The sequence below is a fragment of the Moschus berezovskii genome, chromosome Y (genome assembly GCF_049115385.1).
Source record: "Moschus berezovskii isolate FMDL1 chromosome Y, NW_MosBer_1.0, whole genome shotgun sequence".
Classification (NCBI taxonomy): Eukaryota; Metazoa; Chordata; class Mammalia; order Artiodactyla; family Moschidae; genus Moschus; species Moschus berezovskii.
Window position 1 is genome coordinate 6,724,052 of NC_142489.1, and position 18,239 is coordinate 6,742,290.

Consider the following 18,239-nt stretch of genomic DNA (forward strand, 5'->3'; position numbering starts at 1 on the left):
AATATCATTATTAAAATGACAGAATGCCAGAAAATTTTATCTCTGCCAACCAGATACTGAAGGTGCCGTCTGTTTTAACTGTGGTCATAAGAGAAACAACCATTGGTTCAAGATATGTCACGCCAACAGATGCATGCTATAAAAGTGGCAGCACTTTTGCATCCTTTCCAACCACTGGGACACCCTCAGCTTCTAGAGCAGAAGGGCCACGAGACTCAACAAGATGAAGGCTCTGCTGTTCAGTCTTGTCCTCGGTCTGCTTGTTGCCAGTCAAGGTGAAGCTCAGACAGACGCCTCACAGGTACCAGGGCATTTGAACGGTGGTCCAAGCTTGGGAGGAGTTCTTAGCGTGTATCCATGTGAGTGTCCTTTTCGAGGTTTGGTCATGTGGACTGCTAAGTCTCGCCATCTCCCTGCAACTGAAAATTGCTCCATTCACTGGCTCTATGCCTGCCGTTTGTGATGTCTGTATCATCTCTAGCATCCATTCATCAGCTCTCATGTATGTTCACTACTTTTGTAAAACCGAAGGATGATCTCACAGCTGTTGGATTGGGTCTCTTGCATTTGACAACATAGCTCAAGCTATCTCAGTAATACCTCAATTATTTCCTTTATCTGACTTGAGTTTTCACGTGATTTTATACCTAGGGCTGTGTTCATAAAAATAGGTAACTTCTGCTAAGTGAAAGGACAGGGAATCTCCTGAGGGATGGTATCGAGCAGAATTTACAGAGATGGACTAAGATTTCTGAAGGGAATTTTGCTTTTAGCTTACAGGAAGATGGTTAATCCAATATGTGGCGGCCAGTAAGAAAGAGAAGATCACTGAGGGGGGGCCATTCGACGCTTTCATGAGTTACATTGAGCTTGATGAAGAAAATGGAACAATACTGATGCACTTTTATGTCAAGTAAGTAAAAGTCACCCAAAAGGAAAGCACCTCTAAACTCTGACCTGAGGGAGGGTGTCTCTCTCCCATCTGCAGGCAGCTCTCTGGCTGATGTTGAGAGGAAGACGCCCTGAGTTGTGGGGCTGAGCAGGGATACTGAGCTGGGGGGAGGGCAGTTTCCCTGTGAGCACCAGGGATTGTCCCGAAAATTCTGCGGAGAGGGGGAACCAGAAGCTCACTGTCATCAACTCATTACAGTAAAGAGGGACACAGCCGAGGTAAGAGTCTCATGTCCTGGAAACCCACAGTCCCCACCAGGCTCTTGACCCCTTCCTGCAGAATTTGTAAGAGACGTTCCCATTCAGCCAAGAAGTGAGAGCAGAGGAAGAGCACACAGTGAGCTCTGCCCTCGGGGCTTCCTCATGGGAGGTTTCAACATTGCTGAGTTTCCCAAAGTCGTCAGAGCCCCTAGTGACTTTCCCAAGTCCCTTCCCAGGCGCTGCCATTACACGTGATAGCAGTTCAATCCCTGGGTCAGGAAGATCCCCTGGAGAAGGAAATGGTGACCCACTTCAGTATTCTTGCCTGGAGAATCCCATGAACAGAGATGCCTGCTGGGCGATAGTCCAAGGGTTCTCAATAGGTCAGACAGGACTGAGCAACCAAGCACACACACACAGAGATCCAAGTACCATTCATGGAATGTCCACTATATTGTAGGTGGTATGCTAGGAACATGCAAAGTATGGCAAAAATCAACACATTTGTTCAGCCATTATCTCCCACCCCACCCCACCCCACCCGAAAAAAACCAGAACATGTAAACTCAGGTATACATTGTGAGGAATAAAAGTATTAAGAACAGAAACAACTACATATTTTATGCTTGGAGATATTGCTTTATAAATATATATCACCGATTATGTATTATATATAACCATATGGTTCATAGCATCAGTTCATTCGCTCAGTCGTGTCTGTCTCTTTGCGACCCCATGAACTGCAGCAAGCCAGGCCTCCCTGTCCATCAACAACTCTCAGACTTCACACAAACTCACGTTCATTGAGACGGTAATACCATCCAACCATCTCATCCTCTGTCGTCCCATTCACCTCTTGCCCTCAATCTTTCCCAGCTTCATGGTTTTTTCCAAGGAGTCAGTTCTTTACATCAGGTGGCCAGAGTATTGGACTTTCAGCTTAGCATCAGCCTTTCCAATGAATATTCAGGACTGATTTCTTTAGGATGGACTGGTTGGGTGTCCTTGCACTTCAAGGAACTCTCAAGAATCTTCTCCAATACCATAGTTCAAAAGCATCTATTTTTTGGTGCTCAGCTTTTTTTACAGTCCAAGCCTCACATCCATACATGACAACTGGAAAAACCATAGCCTTGACTTGATAGACCTTTGTTGGTAAAGTAATCTCTCTGCTTTTCACTATGCCGTCTTGATTGGTCATAACTTTCTTCCAATGAACAAGCGTCTTTTAATTTCATGTGTGCAATCAGCATCTGCAGTGATTTTGGAGCCCAAAAAGAATAAAGTCTGACACTGTTTCCACTGCTTCCCCATCTATTTCCCATGAAGTGATGGGACCGGATGCCAGGATCTTAGTTTTCGGTATGTGGAGTTTCAAGCCAACTTTTCCACTCTCCTCTTTCACTTTCATCACGAGGCTCTCTAGTTCTTGTTTATTTTTGCCGTTAGGGTGGTGTCAACTGCACCTCTGTGGTTATTAATATTTTTCCTGGCAATCTTGATTCCAGATTGCACTTCTGCCAGCCCAGTGTTTCTCATGATGTACTCTGCATATAAGTTAAATAAGCAGGGTGATATATACAGCCTTGACAAACTACTTTTTCTATTTGGAACCAGTCTGTTGTTCCATGTCCAGTTCTAACTGTTGCTTCCTGACCTGCATATACGTTTCTCAAGAGGGAGGTCAGATGGTCCGGTATTTCCACCTCTTTAAGAATTTCCACAGTTTATTGCGATTCACACAGTCAAAGGCTTTGGGCATAGACAGTAAACTCGAAATTGATGGTTTTCTGGAACTCTTTTGCTCTTTTGATGATAAAACAGATGTTGTCAATTTCATCTCTGGTTCCTCTGCCTTTTCTAAAACCTTCTGGAACATCTGGAAGTTCACGGTTCATGACTTGTTGAAGTCTGTCTTGGAGAATTTTGAGCATTACTTTGCTAGTGTGTGAGATGAGTTCAATTGTTTGGTAGTTTGAGCATTCTTTGCTACTCCCTTCCTTTGGCATTGGGATGAAAGCTGGCATTTTTCTGTCCTGTGGCCACTGCTGAGTTGTCCAAATGTATTGACATATTGAGTGCAGCACTTTCATAGCATCATCGTTTAGTATTTGAGATAGCTCAACTGGAATTGCATCACCTCCACTAGCTTTGTTCATAGTGATGCTTCCATGGGCCATCTTCACTTCACATTCCTGGATGTCTGGCTCCTGGTCAGTGATCACACCATCATGATATCTGGGCCGAAAAGGTCTTTTTTGTATAGTTTTCTGTGTATTCTTGCCACCTCTTCTTTATATCTTCTGCTCTGTTCAGTCCATTTCTGTCTTTATTCTGCCCATCTTTGCATGGAATGTTCCCTTAGGATCTCTACTTTTCTTGAAGAGATCGCTAGTCTTTCGCATTATATTATTTTCCTCTATTTCCTTGCACTGACCACTGAGGAAGGCTTTCTTATCTCTCCCTGCTATTCTTTGGAACTCTGCATGCAAATGGGTATATCTGTCTTTTTCTCCTTTGCTTTTTGCTTCTCTTCTTTTCACAGCTATTAGTAAGGCCCTTCAGACAGCCATTTTGCTTTTATTCATTTCTTTACCTTCGGGATGATCTTGCTCCCGGTCTCCCATGCAATGTCACGAACCTCCGTCCATACATCATCAGGGACTCTGTGTATCAGATCTAGTCCCTGAAATCTATTTCTCACTTCCACTGTTTAATCATAAGGCATTTTATTTAGGTCATATCTGAATGGTCTAAAGGTTTTCCCTACTTTCTTCAATTTAAGTCAGAATTTGGCAATATGGAGTTCATGATCTGAGCCACAGTCAGCTCCTGGTCTTCTTTTGGCGGACTGTATACAGCTTCTCCATCTTTGGCTGAAAGAACATAATCTATCTGATCTCAGTGTTGGACATCTGGTGATGTCCATATGTAGAGTCTTCTCTTGTGCTGTTGGAAGAGGCTGTTTGCTAAAACCAGTTCGTTCTCTTCGCAAAGCTTATTAGCCTTTGCCCTGCTTCATTCTGTACTCCAGGGCCAAATGTGCTAGTTACTCCAGGTTTTCTTGACTTCCGACTTTTCCATTCCAGTCCCCTATAATGAAAAGGAATTCTTTTTATGATGCTAGTTCTAAAACGTCTTGTAGGTCCTCATAAAGCCATTCTATTTCAGCTTCTTCAATGTTACTGGTTGGGGCATAGACTTGGATTACCATACTGTTGATTGGCTTGCCTTAGAAATGAACAGAGGTCATTCTGTCGTTTTTGAGATTGCATCAAATTTCTGCATTCCCGACTCTTTTGTTGTTCATGATGGCTACTCCATTTCTTCTAAGGGATTCCTGCCCACAGTGGTAGGTTTATTGTTCATCTGAGTTAATATTTACCCATTCCAGTCCATTTTAGTTCACTGATTCCTAGAGTGTCAATGTTCACTCTTGCCATCTCTTGTTTGACCACTTCCAATTTGTCTTGATTCATGCACCTAACAGTCCAGGTTCCTATGCAATATTGCTCTTCACAGCATCGGACCTTACTTCTATCGCCAGTAACACCCCCAAATGGGCGTTGTTTTTGCCGTCCCTTCATTCTTTCTTGACTTCTTTCTCTACTGATCTCCAGTAGCATACTGTGCCCTTACCGACCTAGGGAGTTCACCTTCCAGTGTCCTATTTTTTGCCTTTTCATACTGTCCTTTTCTTTACTCATCATTAAATGTCTATGCCTAGAGCCAGAGGTAAGAAGAGATCAGCAGATTGCAAACGTTTTGGCTCTTCACGTGAGAAAATTATGCAGTCTGAATCATCTTCCAGAGCTTCCTCTCTCAGAACAGAATTTAAAACAGTTATCAGTGTCTGCATATGCAAGGAATCACGTTTTCCAAGCCAAATGAAAGGAATTTCTCTGCTCAGATAAAATTTTTTTGTATTTGCAGTTATGTTGGATAATTGCTGTGTTCCCACTTTGTGGTTGTTTTTCAGTGAGTTCAATGCCTTTCAATTCCCTAATGACTCAGAGGGCTTCCCTGATAGCTGAGGTGGTAAAGAATCTGCCTGCAATGCAGGAGACCCTGGTTCAATTCCTGGGTCAGGAAGATTCACTGGAGAAGGGATAGGCTACAACTCCCGTATTCTGGCCTGGAGAATTCCATGGAATCTATAGTCCATGGGGTCGCAAATAGGAAACATGACTGAATGACTTGCTTTCACTTTCAATGGCTGAGAACACTCACCACACTTCACTGTGGGCATTCTTTTCCAAGGTGTCTGTTTAAAAATTAATCCAGTCCCTGTAGAGTTATTTCCCTTTTAGTATTTGTTTCATGAAACTTCTTTATATGGGCCAAATACAACTTTTTCACATACATGTACATAGGACATATGTGAAGCCACGTATTCCTGTTATAGAGCTGACAATATATACTTATCATATAGTGTATCCATAAATTTCTTCATGATATCATACAAACACATCGTGTGTACTAAAGTGTTTGCTTGTTAAGGGTCTGTGTGAGTGTGAAATATGTCTGTATACAGACACGTGTCTTTCAAGTTTAATCCTCATATGGTATTGTGATGGAGGAAGAGTGTGTGTTTAGAGAAAATTAAAGTATTTTTAAATTGTGTGATTTTGGGCTCTCATATTGTCTAATGAGGGCTTCCCTGGGGCCTCGTATATTGTGTAAGAAAGCCTGGTGGATTTCATGTTGTCTAATAAGGCCTGGTGGCTCTCATATTGTCTAATAAGGGCTTTCCCTGGTGTCTCAGAAGGTAAAGAATCTGCTTGTAATGCAGGAGACCAGGATTCGATCTCTGGGTCAGGAAATTCCCATGCAGAAGGAAATGGCAACCCAGTCCAGTCTTCTTGCCTAGAGTTTCCCTCAGACAGAGGAGGAGACTGTTCAGCTACAGTCCATGGGTTCGCAGAGAGTCAGACACAACTGAATGACAAACTCTTTCACTGTCATTGTTTAATGAATCACTGCCAGGGTTGTGACCATGCTCAAGGTTTGTCTTGATGGCTATGCCTCTCAGTTTTCAGAAACCGTATAAAGGAAAAGTTCATTCTTTTTCTTTCTTCCTAAAATTCTAGATTTCACCAGGTTTATTGCTTTACACACGACCTGTTTTGTGTCTGCGGTTATCTTTGGAACTACTAGTCAGATTTAGTGTGTAGACAAATCATCCTTGCCACTTAATTATTACTGGATCTGAGACAACATATTTTGTCTCTTTTGAAGGTCAAATTGTTCACCAGCACTGAGGTGATACCTGACACATATTCTTGGGTGACATAGAGAAAGAATCCAAATTTTTATTACGCTAATCAACCAACATGAATATATTTTGTTTTTAAGGAAGAATGGAGAATGCATAGAAAAATATGTCTCAGGCACAAAGGAAGGAAACGTTTATGCTATTGACTGTAGGTATGAATGTTTCACTGGAAAGACGACGTTCAGGTAGAAATCTTGGTCTCAGCTTTCTTCAATAACCCCATACACCTGAATTCTACTCCCACTAAAAATCAGAGGTCAGGGTCTGGATAGCCTTCCCTCAACGGAGTGTTACTCAGCTAGACCAGATCCAGTCATCCTAGCCTGAGAAGTTAAGTGGGTCTTAGGAAGCATTATAAAACAATGCTAGTGGAGGTGACCAAATTCAAGCTGTGCTCTTTAAAATCCTAAAAAGTGATGCTGTTAAAGGGCTGCAAGCAATGTGTCAGCAACTTTGGAAACCTTGGCAGTGGCCACAGAACTGGAAACGGTCAGTTTCCATTTCAATCTCCAAGAAGGACCATGACAAAGAATGTTCAAACTACGGCACGGCTGTGCTCATTTCACATGCGAGCAAGATAGTGCTCAACATCCTTCAAGTCAATATTCAACAGTACATGATCGGACAACTTCCAGAAATATAGACTTGATTAAGAAAAGGTAGAATAACCCGATCAAATTGTCAACATTCAGTGGGTCATGGAGAGAGAAAGGCAATTCCAGAAAAAACAATTTTTTTTCTGCTTCATTGACTATGGTAAAACTTTTGACTTTGTGGATCACAACAAACTGTGGAAAATTCTTCAAGATATGGTAATACTGGATTGCCTTACCTGGCTTCAGATAAACCTGTATGTGAATCAGTCAGCAATAGTGAGAACTGGACATGGAACAACAGATTGGTTCAACATTGGGAAAAGAATACAAGATAGTATATATGGTCATGCGACTTCTATAACATATATACAGAGTACATCATGCTGAGTGTCAGGCTGGATGAATGACAAACTGGAATCAAGATTTCTGGAAGAAATAGCAACAGCATCAGATATGCAGATGATACAACTTTATGGAAGAGAGTGAAGAGGAACTGAAGAGCCTCATGTTAACGGTGCAAGAGGAGACTGAAAAAGCTGGTCTCAAACTCAACATTCAACAACTCTAAGATCATGGCCTCTGGTCCCCTCACTTTATGGCAAATAGAAAGTGCAAGAGTGGACGCAGTGACAGGTTTTATCTTCTTGGGCTCGAAAATCTCTGAGGATTGTGACTGCAACCACATAATTAAAGACAATTGATACTGGGAAGGACAGCTATGACAACCCAAAACAGCTTATTAAAATGCAGAGACATCACTTTACCAACAAAGGTCGTTTTACTCAACTGAATATATATATGTATGTATATATATATATATATATATTTTTTTTTTCTGTATTTATGTGTGGATTTAAGAGTTGGACCATAAAGAAGGCTGCGCACCAAAGAACTGACGCTTTTGAATGGTGATGCTGGAGACGACCCTTGAGAGTCCCTTGGACTGCAAGGAGATCCAACCAGTCCATCCTAAAGGAAATCAGTCCTGAATATTTTTTGGAAGGACCATGCTGAAGCTGAAGTCCCAGTACTTTGGCCACCTGATGTGAAGAACTGACTCACTGCAAAAGACAATGATGCTGGGAATATTTGAAGGCTGGAGGAGAAGGGGATGACAGAGGATTAGATGACTGGATGGAATTATCGGCTCAAAGTACATGAATTTCAGCAAATTCTGGAAGATCGTGGAGGACAGGGAACTTGGTGTGGTACAGTTCATGGGGTCATGGAGAGTCAGACATGACATAGCGATTTAATATCAACCAGAAGGATGTGGTAAACATGAGTGTATATCGATTTTGTAGGATTCTCACAGATAATTATCGACAGGTTTATGAACTGAGGTCTCGGGGTCCCGCTCACCACAACTAGACTGTACTCCACCGTCACCACAAGTGGAGAAAGCCCATGGGCAGCAGGGAAGACTCAGCAAATCAAAAATAAATAAATAAACAAAAATCAGAAAAAGAATCTGTTAGGTTTATCAGCACACACTTTCTATAAAGCATCATAGTCTTCTCAGAACACACATTCTATAAAGCATCTTAGTAAGACTGCAAGGAGTGGCTGTTTAATTGTAGGAAAAGTTGGGGATGAGGAAAATCGTACCTCCTTCTGTTGCCATGGTTAACGGAGGCATTCTGTGCACACATGAATTGAGTGGGTCCATACAGGATGGACTGTTCTTCATGCCCGCCGTGTGCCACAATAATCTAACTGACAAGTTAAGGTTGGGCTGCTTGTATCTTTTCTCTCTCACACAGATGCGGGTCGCAATGAATTTCAACTCATTAGTGGGGACGAAAACACTCTCTTAGTGTATAATATCAACGTGGATGGACATGGCAAGGAGACAGAACTGGTGGGATTATTTGGTAGGTATGATATTCTAAAATTCCCATAACCACTGTCATGTAACAGGTACACTGTCAGGACTTTCATTCAGAATATCAGGAGGTGCTGACAGTATTCCATATTCAGGGTGCAAGGCCTGCGTGTTGATGTTCACCAAATTAAGGATCCTGGAAGGTAATTTACCAAGAAACAGGAGGCCATAGGGTGCAGAACATCACATCAGGCATTTCACAATGATTCTTATGTGTTGAAATCTTAAAAAATGAAGTTTTACTAGAATATTTTATTTTACATATGTGAAAAATTTCAAGCCATGTCTGTAATGAGGCTGACTTTATTTCATGTTTAAAATTTTATTTATTTTTTAATTGAAGGATAACTATTTTATAGATTGTACTGTTTTCTGCCAAATACCAACATGAATCAGCCATAGGTTTACATATGGTTGTGTGAAAGTTGCTCAGTCATGTATGACTCTTTGTGACTCCATGGACTATACAGTCCATTGAATTCATCAGGTCAGAATAATGGATTGGGTAGCCTTTCCCTTCTCCAGGGAAACTTCCCAACACACAGATCAAACCCAAGGCTCCCACACTGCAGGAGAGTTTTTTACTAGCAGAGTCACAGGGAAGTCAATAGGTATATATATATATATTTCCCTTCCATTTTGAAACTGCCTCCTATCTCCCTCCCAACCCTCTACGTTGAGATAGAGCCCCTGTTTGAGTTCCCTGAGACATACAGCAAATTCCCATTGGCTATCTATTTTTCATATGTCCATGTCATTTTGCATATTTCTCTGTCCGTACATTTTACCGTCTCCTCCCCTCTCCACATGCACATACGTCTCTCCTCTATGACTGATTCTCCACTGATGCCCTGCAAATAAGTCCATTATCAGTAGCATCTTTCTAGATTCCATAGACATGCAGATTCCATATGTATGTGTTAGTATACAATATCAGTTTTCTGATACACTGTAAGCCTTGGAACACTTATAAGATAAACCTTTGACCTGTTCCATGTTTCAAATGCATTGTTCTTATCAACACTGATATCACCCCCTCAAGTAACCACACAGGAGCACTAAGAGGTGTGTGTGCCATGCGGACAACAGGTGTCTATTTCAGAAAAGGTTACTGGGTAGAATGGTAGGTTCATGAAAGAGTAAATCACGCCCTGTTATTATGTGTGATCAGGTGAATGTGTCCGTGGAAGGAGAGAAAGGTGGTTCCTACTAAGCCTGGTATACAAATAGATATGAGAGGCAGGTATATACGCAAGGAAGGTGAGACAAGTAAGTAGGTTCCATAGTAGGATGGGCTTAGCCCCAAATTCATGAGATCCTGGTAAGTTTTTGGGGTCCAGCTCCTGATGCTGAGGAGTAAGGTGTCCTACTTAACCAAGTTGGACTGGGGTCAATTCTTAAGACAAAAGCACATGTTTGTGTGGTGGGAACCATTGAGAGCTCTTGGATTCTATAAGTGAACATCTGATTGTCACGTTTCATTTCTTCTTCTGTAGATTCAGAAATTTCCGTGGGTTCCCGGCTGTAGATAATTCTGGTTTTTGCTCGGTGATTTTACAGGCAAAGGAAATAATGTAGACTCGAAATACAAAGAGAAGTTCGACAACGCGGTGAGAGAAAAAGGGATTCCAGAAGAAAATGTCCTGAACTTCATCGACATTGGTAAAGGAATTAAATTTTTTGCCAGCACATACCATTCACCTGTTGTGTATAAACCAGAAAACAAGTCAACTTATTCAAAATGTCTTCTTCCACAAGTAATCTCTTTTAAGATCCGTTATTAAAACAAAGGAAGGAAGGAAGGAAGAAAACTTGGAAATGCTGGGGAATGTTAGTAATCGGTGGCTCTTTCATTTCTCCCATTTTGTTTTTCCCTAGATAACTGTCCAGAGGAGTGAAAAAAAAGTGACTCTGACACTCTTGTAAGTAAACACAGTCCATTATTAACGCTGCCCTTTTCAGATGAAGCAATAAGTAACACTGTTATTTCATATTTGTGAAATGTTAGTTCCACCACTTTAAATGTATCCGTAAAGAATTTTTTGTTCAATAATGTCGCTGCTCTTGAGCCATATTATTAAAAGCACTTTGATTAATTAACGCCAAGCAGCTGTGGTGAGAGAGTCTTATCCTGCAGGAATCTTGCAGACCAGAGTCATCTGACAGAAGCAGGAATCCCCATGAGTTGGTGGAAATTATTAGTGTTCCCATGAGTCCTGACCCCGTGGTTGTCCCCACACATTCCTCCCCCAAGAGTATCGGTATGAAACAGAGCTCTGCTTCCCTGAAGCAGGGCTTCCCTGATACCTCAGTTGGTAAAGAAACCGCCTGCAATGCAGGAGACCCTGGATCGATTCCTGGGTCTGGATGATCTGCTGGAGAAAGGAAAGGCTACCCACTCCAGTATTCTTGGGCTTCCCTTGAGGCTCCGTGGGGGAGACCTGGGTTGGATCCCAGGGTTGGGAAGATTCCTTGGAGAAGGGCAAGGCTTCTCCAGTATACTGGTGTGGTGAGTTCCAAGGACTGTAATGGTCCATGGCATTACAAGGAGTTGGAGATGACCGAGCGACTTCCACTTTCACACTTTCCGCAAGACCACTGTTTGATCTCATATGATTCCGAGAGAAACAGTAGATGCCTTCTCACCACACTTTCTGAAACATGCATTTGCGATATATTCCTACTCAGATGTTCCAAAAGGTAGATATTTAAGCTTTCGAAAGTAATACAACCTCCAGAAAGGACACTGATCTAAGCTAAATTATGGCGTTTAATGCTCTGTTGAGAAAGAATCTTAACAAAAAGAGTGACTAAAAGCACGAGCATCCAGGTGAATGTGATAACAAAGATGTGGTACCTATATTCAATGGAACATTACTCAGCCAGAAAAAGAAGCAACTACCTCTATTTACAGCAACATGGATGCACCAGTGAGAAAGAGAAAGACCAATGCCAGAAATATCACTTATAGTCTTCATTTAGTTCACTACTTGTCATATCCAACTCTTTGTGACCACATGGATTGCCGTAATCCAGGCCTCCCTGTCCATTATGAACTCCCGAAGCTTGCTCTAACTCATGTCCATTGAGTCAGTGATGACCTCCAACCATCTCATCCTTTCTCGTCCCCGTCTCCACACCCTCCAATCATCCCCAGCATCAGGATGTTTTCAAATAGGTCATTTATTCGCATTAGGTGGCCAAAGTATTGGAGTTATAGCTTCTAAATCAGTACTTCCAATGAATATCAGGACTGATTTCCTTTAGGAGGAACTGGTTGGATATCCTTGCAATCCAAGGGACTCTCAAGAGTCTTCTCCAACTCCACAGTTCAAAAGCATCAATTCTTTTGCGCTAATCTTTCTTTAGAGTCCATCTTTCATTTTAGTGTAGATAAAATGCCATGGTTCAGATGGTCACAAATTTACCAACAATGCAGGATACCCACATTTGATCCCTGTTTCAGGAAGATCCCCTGGAGACTAAAATGGCAACACTCTCCAGTATTCTTACCTGGAGCATCTCCATGGACAGAAGAACCTGGTGGGCAACAGTCCAAGTGGTCACGGAGAGTTGGACACTACTAAGTGACTTTCACTATCTCATAGATATCACTTCTGCTTGGAATCTAAACCATGGCATGGAGGAATTTATTTACAAAACAGAAACAGGCTCACAGCTGTGGACAACAGACTTGTGGTTGTCAAGTCGGAGGGACTTGGGGAAGAGAAGAGTCGGGAGGTTTGTGCTTGAAAAGAGAAAGTGAAAGAAAGGGCTATTTGCTCAGTCATGTCCAAACCTCTGTGACCCCATGCACCATAGCCTTCCAGACTTCACTTTTCATGGGATCCTACAGGTAAAAATACTGGCGAGGGTAGCCATTCCATCCTATACAGGATCTCACCAACACAGGGATCGAACCTGGGTCTCCTGAATTGTTTGCAGATACCTTACACTCTGAGAAGTGTGGGGTTATTAGATACAAACTATTATATACAGTATGGATAGAGAACAGTTTTCAACTGCACAGCACAGAGGACTGTACGCAATACTCTGTAAAACCTAAATGAGAAAGGAATCAGAAAAATAATAGATACTAACTTTTGTATGTATAATTACTTGGCTGTAAACCTGAAATCAATGCCACATTGATAATCAACTATACTCTAATATTTAAAAAAGTAAAGAATTTAATTCTTGAAGACCCAAAAGACAAAACTTGCAGGATTTGATTTGTCTGTTGCAATTACCAAGCCTTAAAATCATCACTAGATGAAAATGTACATGCATTGTGAAATCATTATTCATAAAATCAATCCCCATGGAAATTTCCAACCTTGTGTCCATCCTAGGGACAATTCCACAGGGAACTTACTGTCACAGAGATGTGGAGTGCTGACGTCCACCTGGAGTTGGACACTGGCTCAGCGACCAGCTCCCTGTACCCTGGACAGCTGACTGCCTGAGGCCTACCCCTGTCAGCCATCACACGGTCGACTCTACTAAACGTCTGGTTCTGTTTTATTCACCTACAGAAAGATTCACTGAGACCAGACATGTCCTTGTCTCTGTGGAATCAAGGTCAACAACACGAAGACGACTTTCCTGGTTCCTGATTAACATGATCCTGCTGTCTTCACACTCACACTGCCTCTCACATCGTATTGCTCCCCATCACTACATCATGTCTTGATTCGTGTTATTTGATTGCTGAGGGTTTAAATAAATCGATTGAATATCTGCCCTGCACATGCATAACTGTGCAAAAGTCAACTCATTTAAAACACACAAATGTTCACATTAAGTATCCAGGAAACTGTGCCTTTCATAGGACAGGTGTTCATCAGAGACACTCCTTATGTAGATTTGGTAGACATGCCTTCAGGTGTCCAGGGAAGAGGGAGAAAGGAGACTAAAGCATCATGGGTCAGAGTTATGGATCCTCCACCATACGGGCTTCTCTGATGGATCAGAAGATAAAGAATCTGCCGGTAATGCAGAAGACCCAAGGTCTATCCTTGGGTGAGGAAGATCCTCGGGAAAAGGAAACGGTACCCAGTCCAGTGAAGAATGCCAGGGACAGAGGAGCCTGGTTGGCTACAGTCCATAGCATCCTAAAGAGATGGACAGGCCTGAGCGACTAACACTTTCACTTCCATGGTACTGTACGGAAGGGGTCAGTCTGATCAAAGGAGAGTGTCTAAAATGCATCCTATTCATTCCCAAGAAAGGAACATACATTCCATTCACTAAGGCTTATGCACGGAAAGCGCAGGATGACATTACTATTCAGTTCAGTTCAATCGCTTAGTCGTGTCCGAAACTTTGTGACCCTATGAATCGCAGCACCCAGGTCTCCCTGTCCATCACCGACTCCCGGAGTTCACCCAAACTCATGTCCATCGAGTCGGTGATGCCATCCATCCATCTCATCCTCTGTCTTCCCCTTCTTCTCCTGCCCCCAATTACTCCCACCATAATCAACTCTTCACATGACGTGGTTAAAATAATTGAGCTTAAACTTCAGCATCAGTCCTTCCAATGAACACTCAGGACTGATCCCATTTAGGATGAACTGCGTGAATCTCCTTGCAGTTCAAGGGACTCTCAAGAGTCTTCTCCAACACCACAGTTCAAAAGCATCAATTTTTCAGTGCTCATCTCTCTTTTTTAGTCCAACTCTCACATCCATACATGACCACTGGAGAAACCATAGTCTTGACTAGATGGACCTTGGCTGACAAAATAATATCTCTGCTTTTTAATATGCTATGTAGGTGGATCATAACTTTCCTTCCAAGGAGAAAGCGTCTTTTCATTTCATGGCTACAGTCACCATCTGCAGTGATTTTGGAACCCAAAAAATAAAGTCTGACACTGCTTCCACTGTTTACCCATCTAATTCACGTGAAGTGATGGAACCAGATGCAATGATTTTGGTTTTCTGAATGTTGAGCTTTAAGCCAACTTTTTCACTCTCCTCTTTCACTTTCATCAAGAGGCTCTTTAGTTCCTCTTCACTTTCTGCCATAATGGTGGGGTCATCTGCTTATCTGAGGTTATTGATATTTGTCCCGACAGTCTTGATTCCAGCTTGTTCTTCTTCCAGCCAAGCGTTTCTCATGATGTACTCTGCATATACGTTATATAAGCAGGGTGGCAATATACAGCCTTGACGGACTCTTTTTCCTTTTGGGAACCAGTCTGTTGTTCCATGTCCAGTTCTAAATGTTGGTTCCTGACCTGCATACAGGTTTCTCAAAAGGCAGGTCAGGTGGTCTGGTATTCCCATCTCTTTCAGAAGTTTCATAGTTTATTCTGATCCATACAGTCAAAGGCTTTGGCATAGTCAATAAAGCAGAAATAGATATTTTTCTGGAATTCTCGTGCTTTTTCAATGATTCAGCAGATGTTGGCAATTTGATCTCTGGTTCCTCTGCTTTTTCTCAAACCAGCTTGAACATCTGGAAGTTCACGGTTCAGATATTGCTGAAATCTGGCTTGGAGAATTTTGAGCATGACTTTACTACCATGTGAGATGAGTGCTATTTTGTGGTACTTTGAGCATTCTTTGGCATTATCTTTCTTTAGGGTTGGAATGAAAACTGACCTTTTTCATTCCTGTTTCCACTGCTGAGTTTTCCCAATTGGCTGGCATAATTAGTCAAGCTCTTTCACATCATCATTTTTCAGGATTTCAAAGAGCTCATCCGGAACTCCATCACCTCCACTAGGTTTCTTCGTATTGAGGTTTCCTAAGGCCCACTTGACTGCACATTCCAGGATATCTTATTCTATGTGAGTTATCACACCATCGTGAATATCTGGGTCTTGAAGATCTTCTTTGTACAGTTGTTTTGTGTATTCTTGCCACCTCTTCTTAATATCTTCTGCTTCTGTTAGGTCCCTACAATTTCAGTCCTTTCTACAGCCCATCTTTGCATGAAATATTCCCTTGATATCTCTAATTTTCTTGAAAAGATCTCTAGTGTTTCCTATTCTATTATTTTCCTTTATTGTTTTGCACTGATCGCTCAGAAAGTCTTTCTTACCACTCTTTGCTATTCTTTGAAACTCTGCATTCAGATGCTTATATCTTTCCTTTTCTCCTTTGCCTTTTGCTTATCTTCTTTTCACAACTGTTGGTAAGGCCTCTTCAGACACCTTTTTTTTTTTTTCATTTATTTTTCTTGGGGATGGTTTTGCTCACTGTCTGGTGTAGAATGTCATGAACCTCCGTCCAATGTTCTTCAGTAACTCTGTCTATCAGATCTAGTCCCTTAAATGTATTTCTCACTTCCACTGTGTAATCATTAGGGATATGATTTAGGTCATTCCTCCCCGTGGTCATATTTGAATGTGATAGTTGGACTGTGATGAAAGCTGATTACCGAAGAATTGATGCCTTTGAACTGTGGTGCTGGAGAAGATGCTTGAGAGTATCTTGGACTGCAAGGATATCCAACCAGGCAATTCTAAAGTAGATCAATCCTGAGTGTTGATTGGAAGGACTGATTCTAAAGCTAAAACTGCAATATTTTGGCCACCTCATGCTACGAGTTGACTCACTGGAAGAATCTGATGCTAGGAAGGATTGGCGGTGGGAGGAGACGGGGACGACAGAGAATGAGATGGCTGGATGGCATTACCGACTCAATGGACATGAGTTTGAGTGAACTCCGGGAGTTGGTGATGGACAGGGAGGTCTGGCGTGCTGTGATTCCTAGGGTCACGACTGAGTGACTGAACTAAACTGAATGGTCTAGTGGTTTTCCCTACTATCTTCATTTTATGGCTGACTTTTTGTGTTGGAGAAGACTCTTGAGAGTCACTTATACTGCAAGGAGATCCAACCAGTCCATTCTAGAGGAGATCAATCCTGGATGTTCATTGGAAGGACTGATGCTAAAGCTGAAACTGCAATATTTGGCCACCTCATGCTACGAGTTGACTCACTGGAAAAGACTCTGATGCTGGGAAAGGTTGGGGGCGCGAGGAGAAGGGGACGACGGAGAATGAGATGGCTGGATGGCATCACCGACTCTGTGGACATGAGTTTGAGGGTACTTCGGGAGTTGGTGATGGACAGGGAAGCCTGGCGTGCTGTAGTTCATGGAGTCGCGGAGAGTCGGACACGACTGAGCGACTGAATGGAACTGAACTGAACTTGGAAAAAAGGAGTTCACAATCTGAGCCACAGCCTGCTGCCGGGCTTGTTTTTGCTGACTGCATAGAGTTTCTCTATCTTTGGCTGCAAAGAATACAATCAATGTGATTTCAGTGCTGACCATCTGATGATGTCCATGTGTCTAGACTTCTCTTGTATTTTTGGAAGAGGGTATTTGCGATGACCAGTGCATTCTCTGGGCAGAACTCTGTTAGCCTTTGTCCAGCTTCATTCTGTACTCCAAGTCAAACGTGCCTGTTATTCCAGGTGCTTTTTGACATTCTACTTTGTCTTCCAGGCCTTACAATGAAAAAGACATCTTTCTTTATTTTGTTAGTTATAGAAGGTCTTGTAGTTCTTCATAGTATTGTTGCATTCTAGCTTCTTCAACATTACTGGTCTGGGCATAGACTTGGATTACTGTGATATTGAATAGTTTCTCTTGGAAATGAACAGAGATCCTTCTGTCGTTTTTGAGACTGCATCCAAGTACCGCATTTTGGACTCTTTGGTTGACTATGATGGCTGATACATTTTCTAAGGGATTCCTGCCCACAGTAGTCGATATAATGGTCATCTGAGCTCAATTCACTCAATCCAGTCTATTTTAGTTCGCTGGTTCCGAAAATGTCGACATTTACTCTTGCCACCTCCTGTTTGATCACTTCCAATTTACCTTGATTTATGGAACTATCATTCCAGGTTCTTATGCAATATTGCTCTTTACAGTATCGGACATTGCTTATATCACCAGTCACATCCACAGCAGGGTACTGTTTTTGCTTTGGCTCCGTCTCTTCATTCTTTCTGGAGATATTTCTCCATTGATCTCCATTAGCCTATTGGTCACCTACTGACTTGGGGAGGTGATCGTTCAGTGCCGTATCTTTTTGCCTTTTCTTACTGTTTATGGGGTTCTCTAGGCAGGAATTCTGAAGTGGTTTGCCATTCCTTTGTCCAATGGACCGCATTTTGTCATATCACTCCACCACGCCCTGTCCATCTTGGCTGGCCCTACACAGCCTGGCTCATAGTTTCATTGAGTTAGACAAGGCGGTTGTCCATGTGATTAAATTGTTAAGTTTTCTACGATTGTGATTTTTAGTTTATCTGACCTCTGATGGAAAAGGATCAGAAGCTTATGAAAGATTCCTGATGGGATAG

At 42.1% G+C, this 18,239-nt stretch overlaps 1 protein-coding gene across 1 annotated transcript; it reads left to right on the forward strand.

Moving 5' to 3' along the window:
* The first annotated feature begins 223 nt into the window (after nucleotides 1-223).
* LOC148773032 (odorant-binding protein-like) lies at nucleotides 224-18,239 on the forward strand. Its single transcript, XM_088834383.1, has 6 exons — nucleotides 224-301; nucleotides 774-913; nucleotides 6,508-6,575; nucleotides 8,787-8,897; nucleotides 10,469-10,570; nucleotides 18,181-18,239. The coding sequence occupies exons 1-6, from the start codon at nucleotides 224-226 to the stop codon at nucleotides 18,237-18,239; spliced, it is 558 nt and encodes a 185-aa protein (XP_088690509.1).

What these genes read in the sequence shown, in the direction of transcription:
- LOC148773032 (XM_088834383.1), top strand. Translation starts at nt 224, where the DNA reads ATGAAGGCTCTGCTGTTCAGTCTTGTCCTCGGTCTGCTTGTTGCCAGT. An exon ending in CTCAGACAGACGCCTCACAG is followed by an intron (nt 302 to 773) that starts GTACCAGGGCAT and finishes TTTTGCTTTTAG; the next exon opens with CTTACAGGAAGATGGTTAAT. An exon ending in CCTGAACTTCATCGACATTG is followed by an intron (nt 10,571 to 18,180) that starts GTAAAGGAATTA and finishes TGTGATTTTTAG; the next exon opens with TTTATCTGACCTCTGATGGA.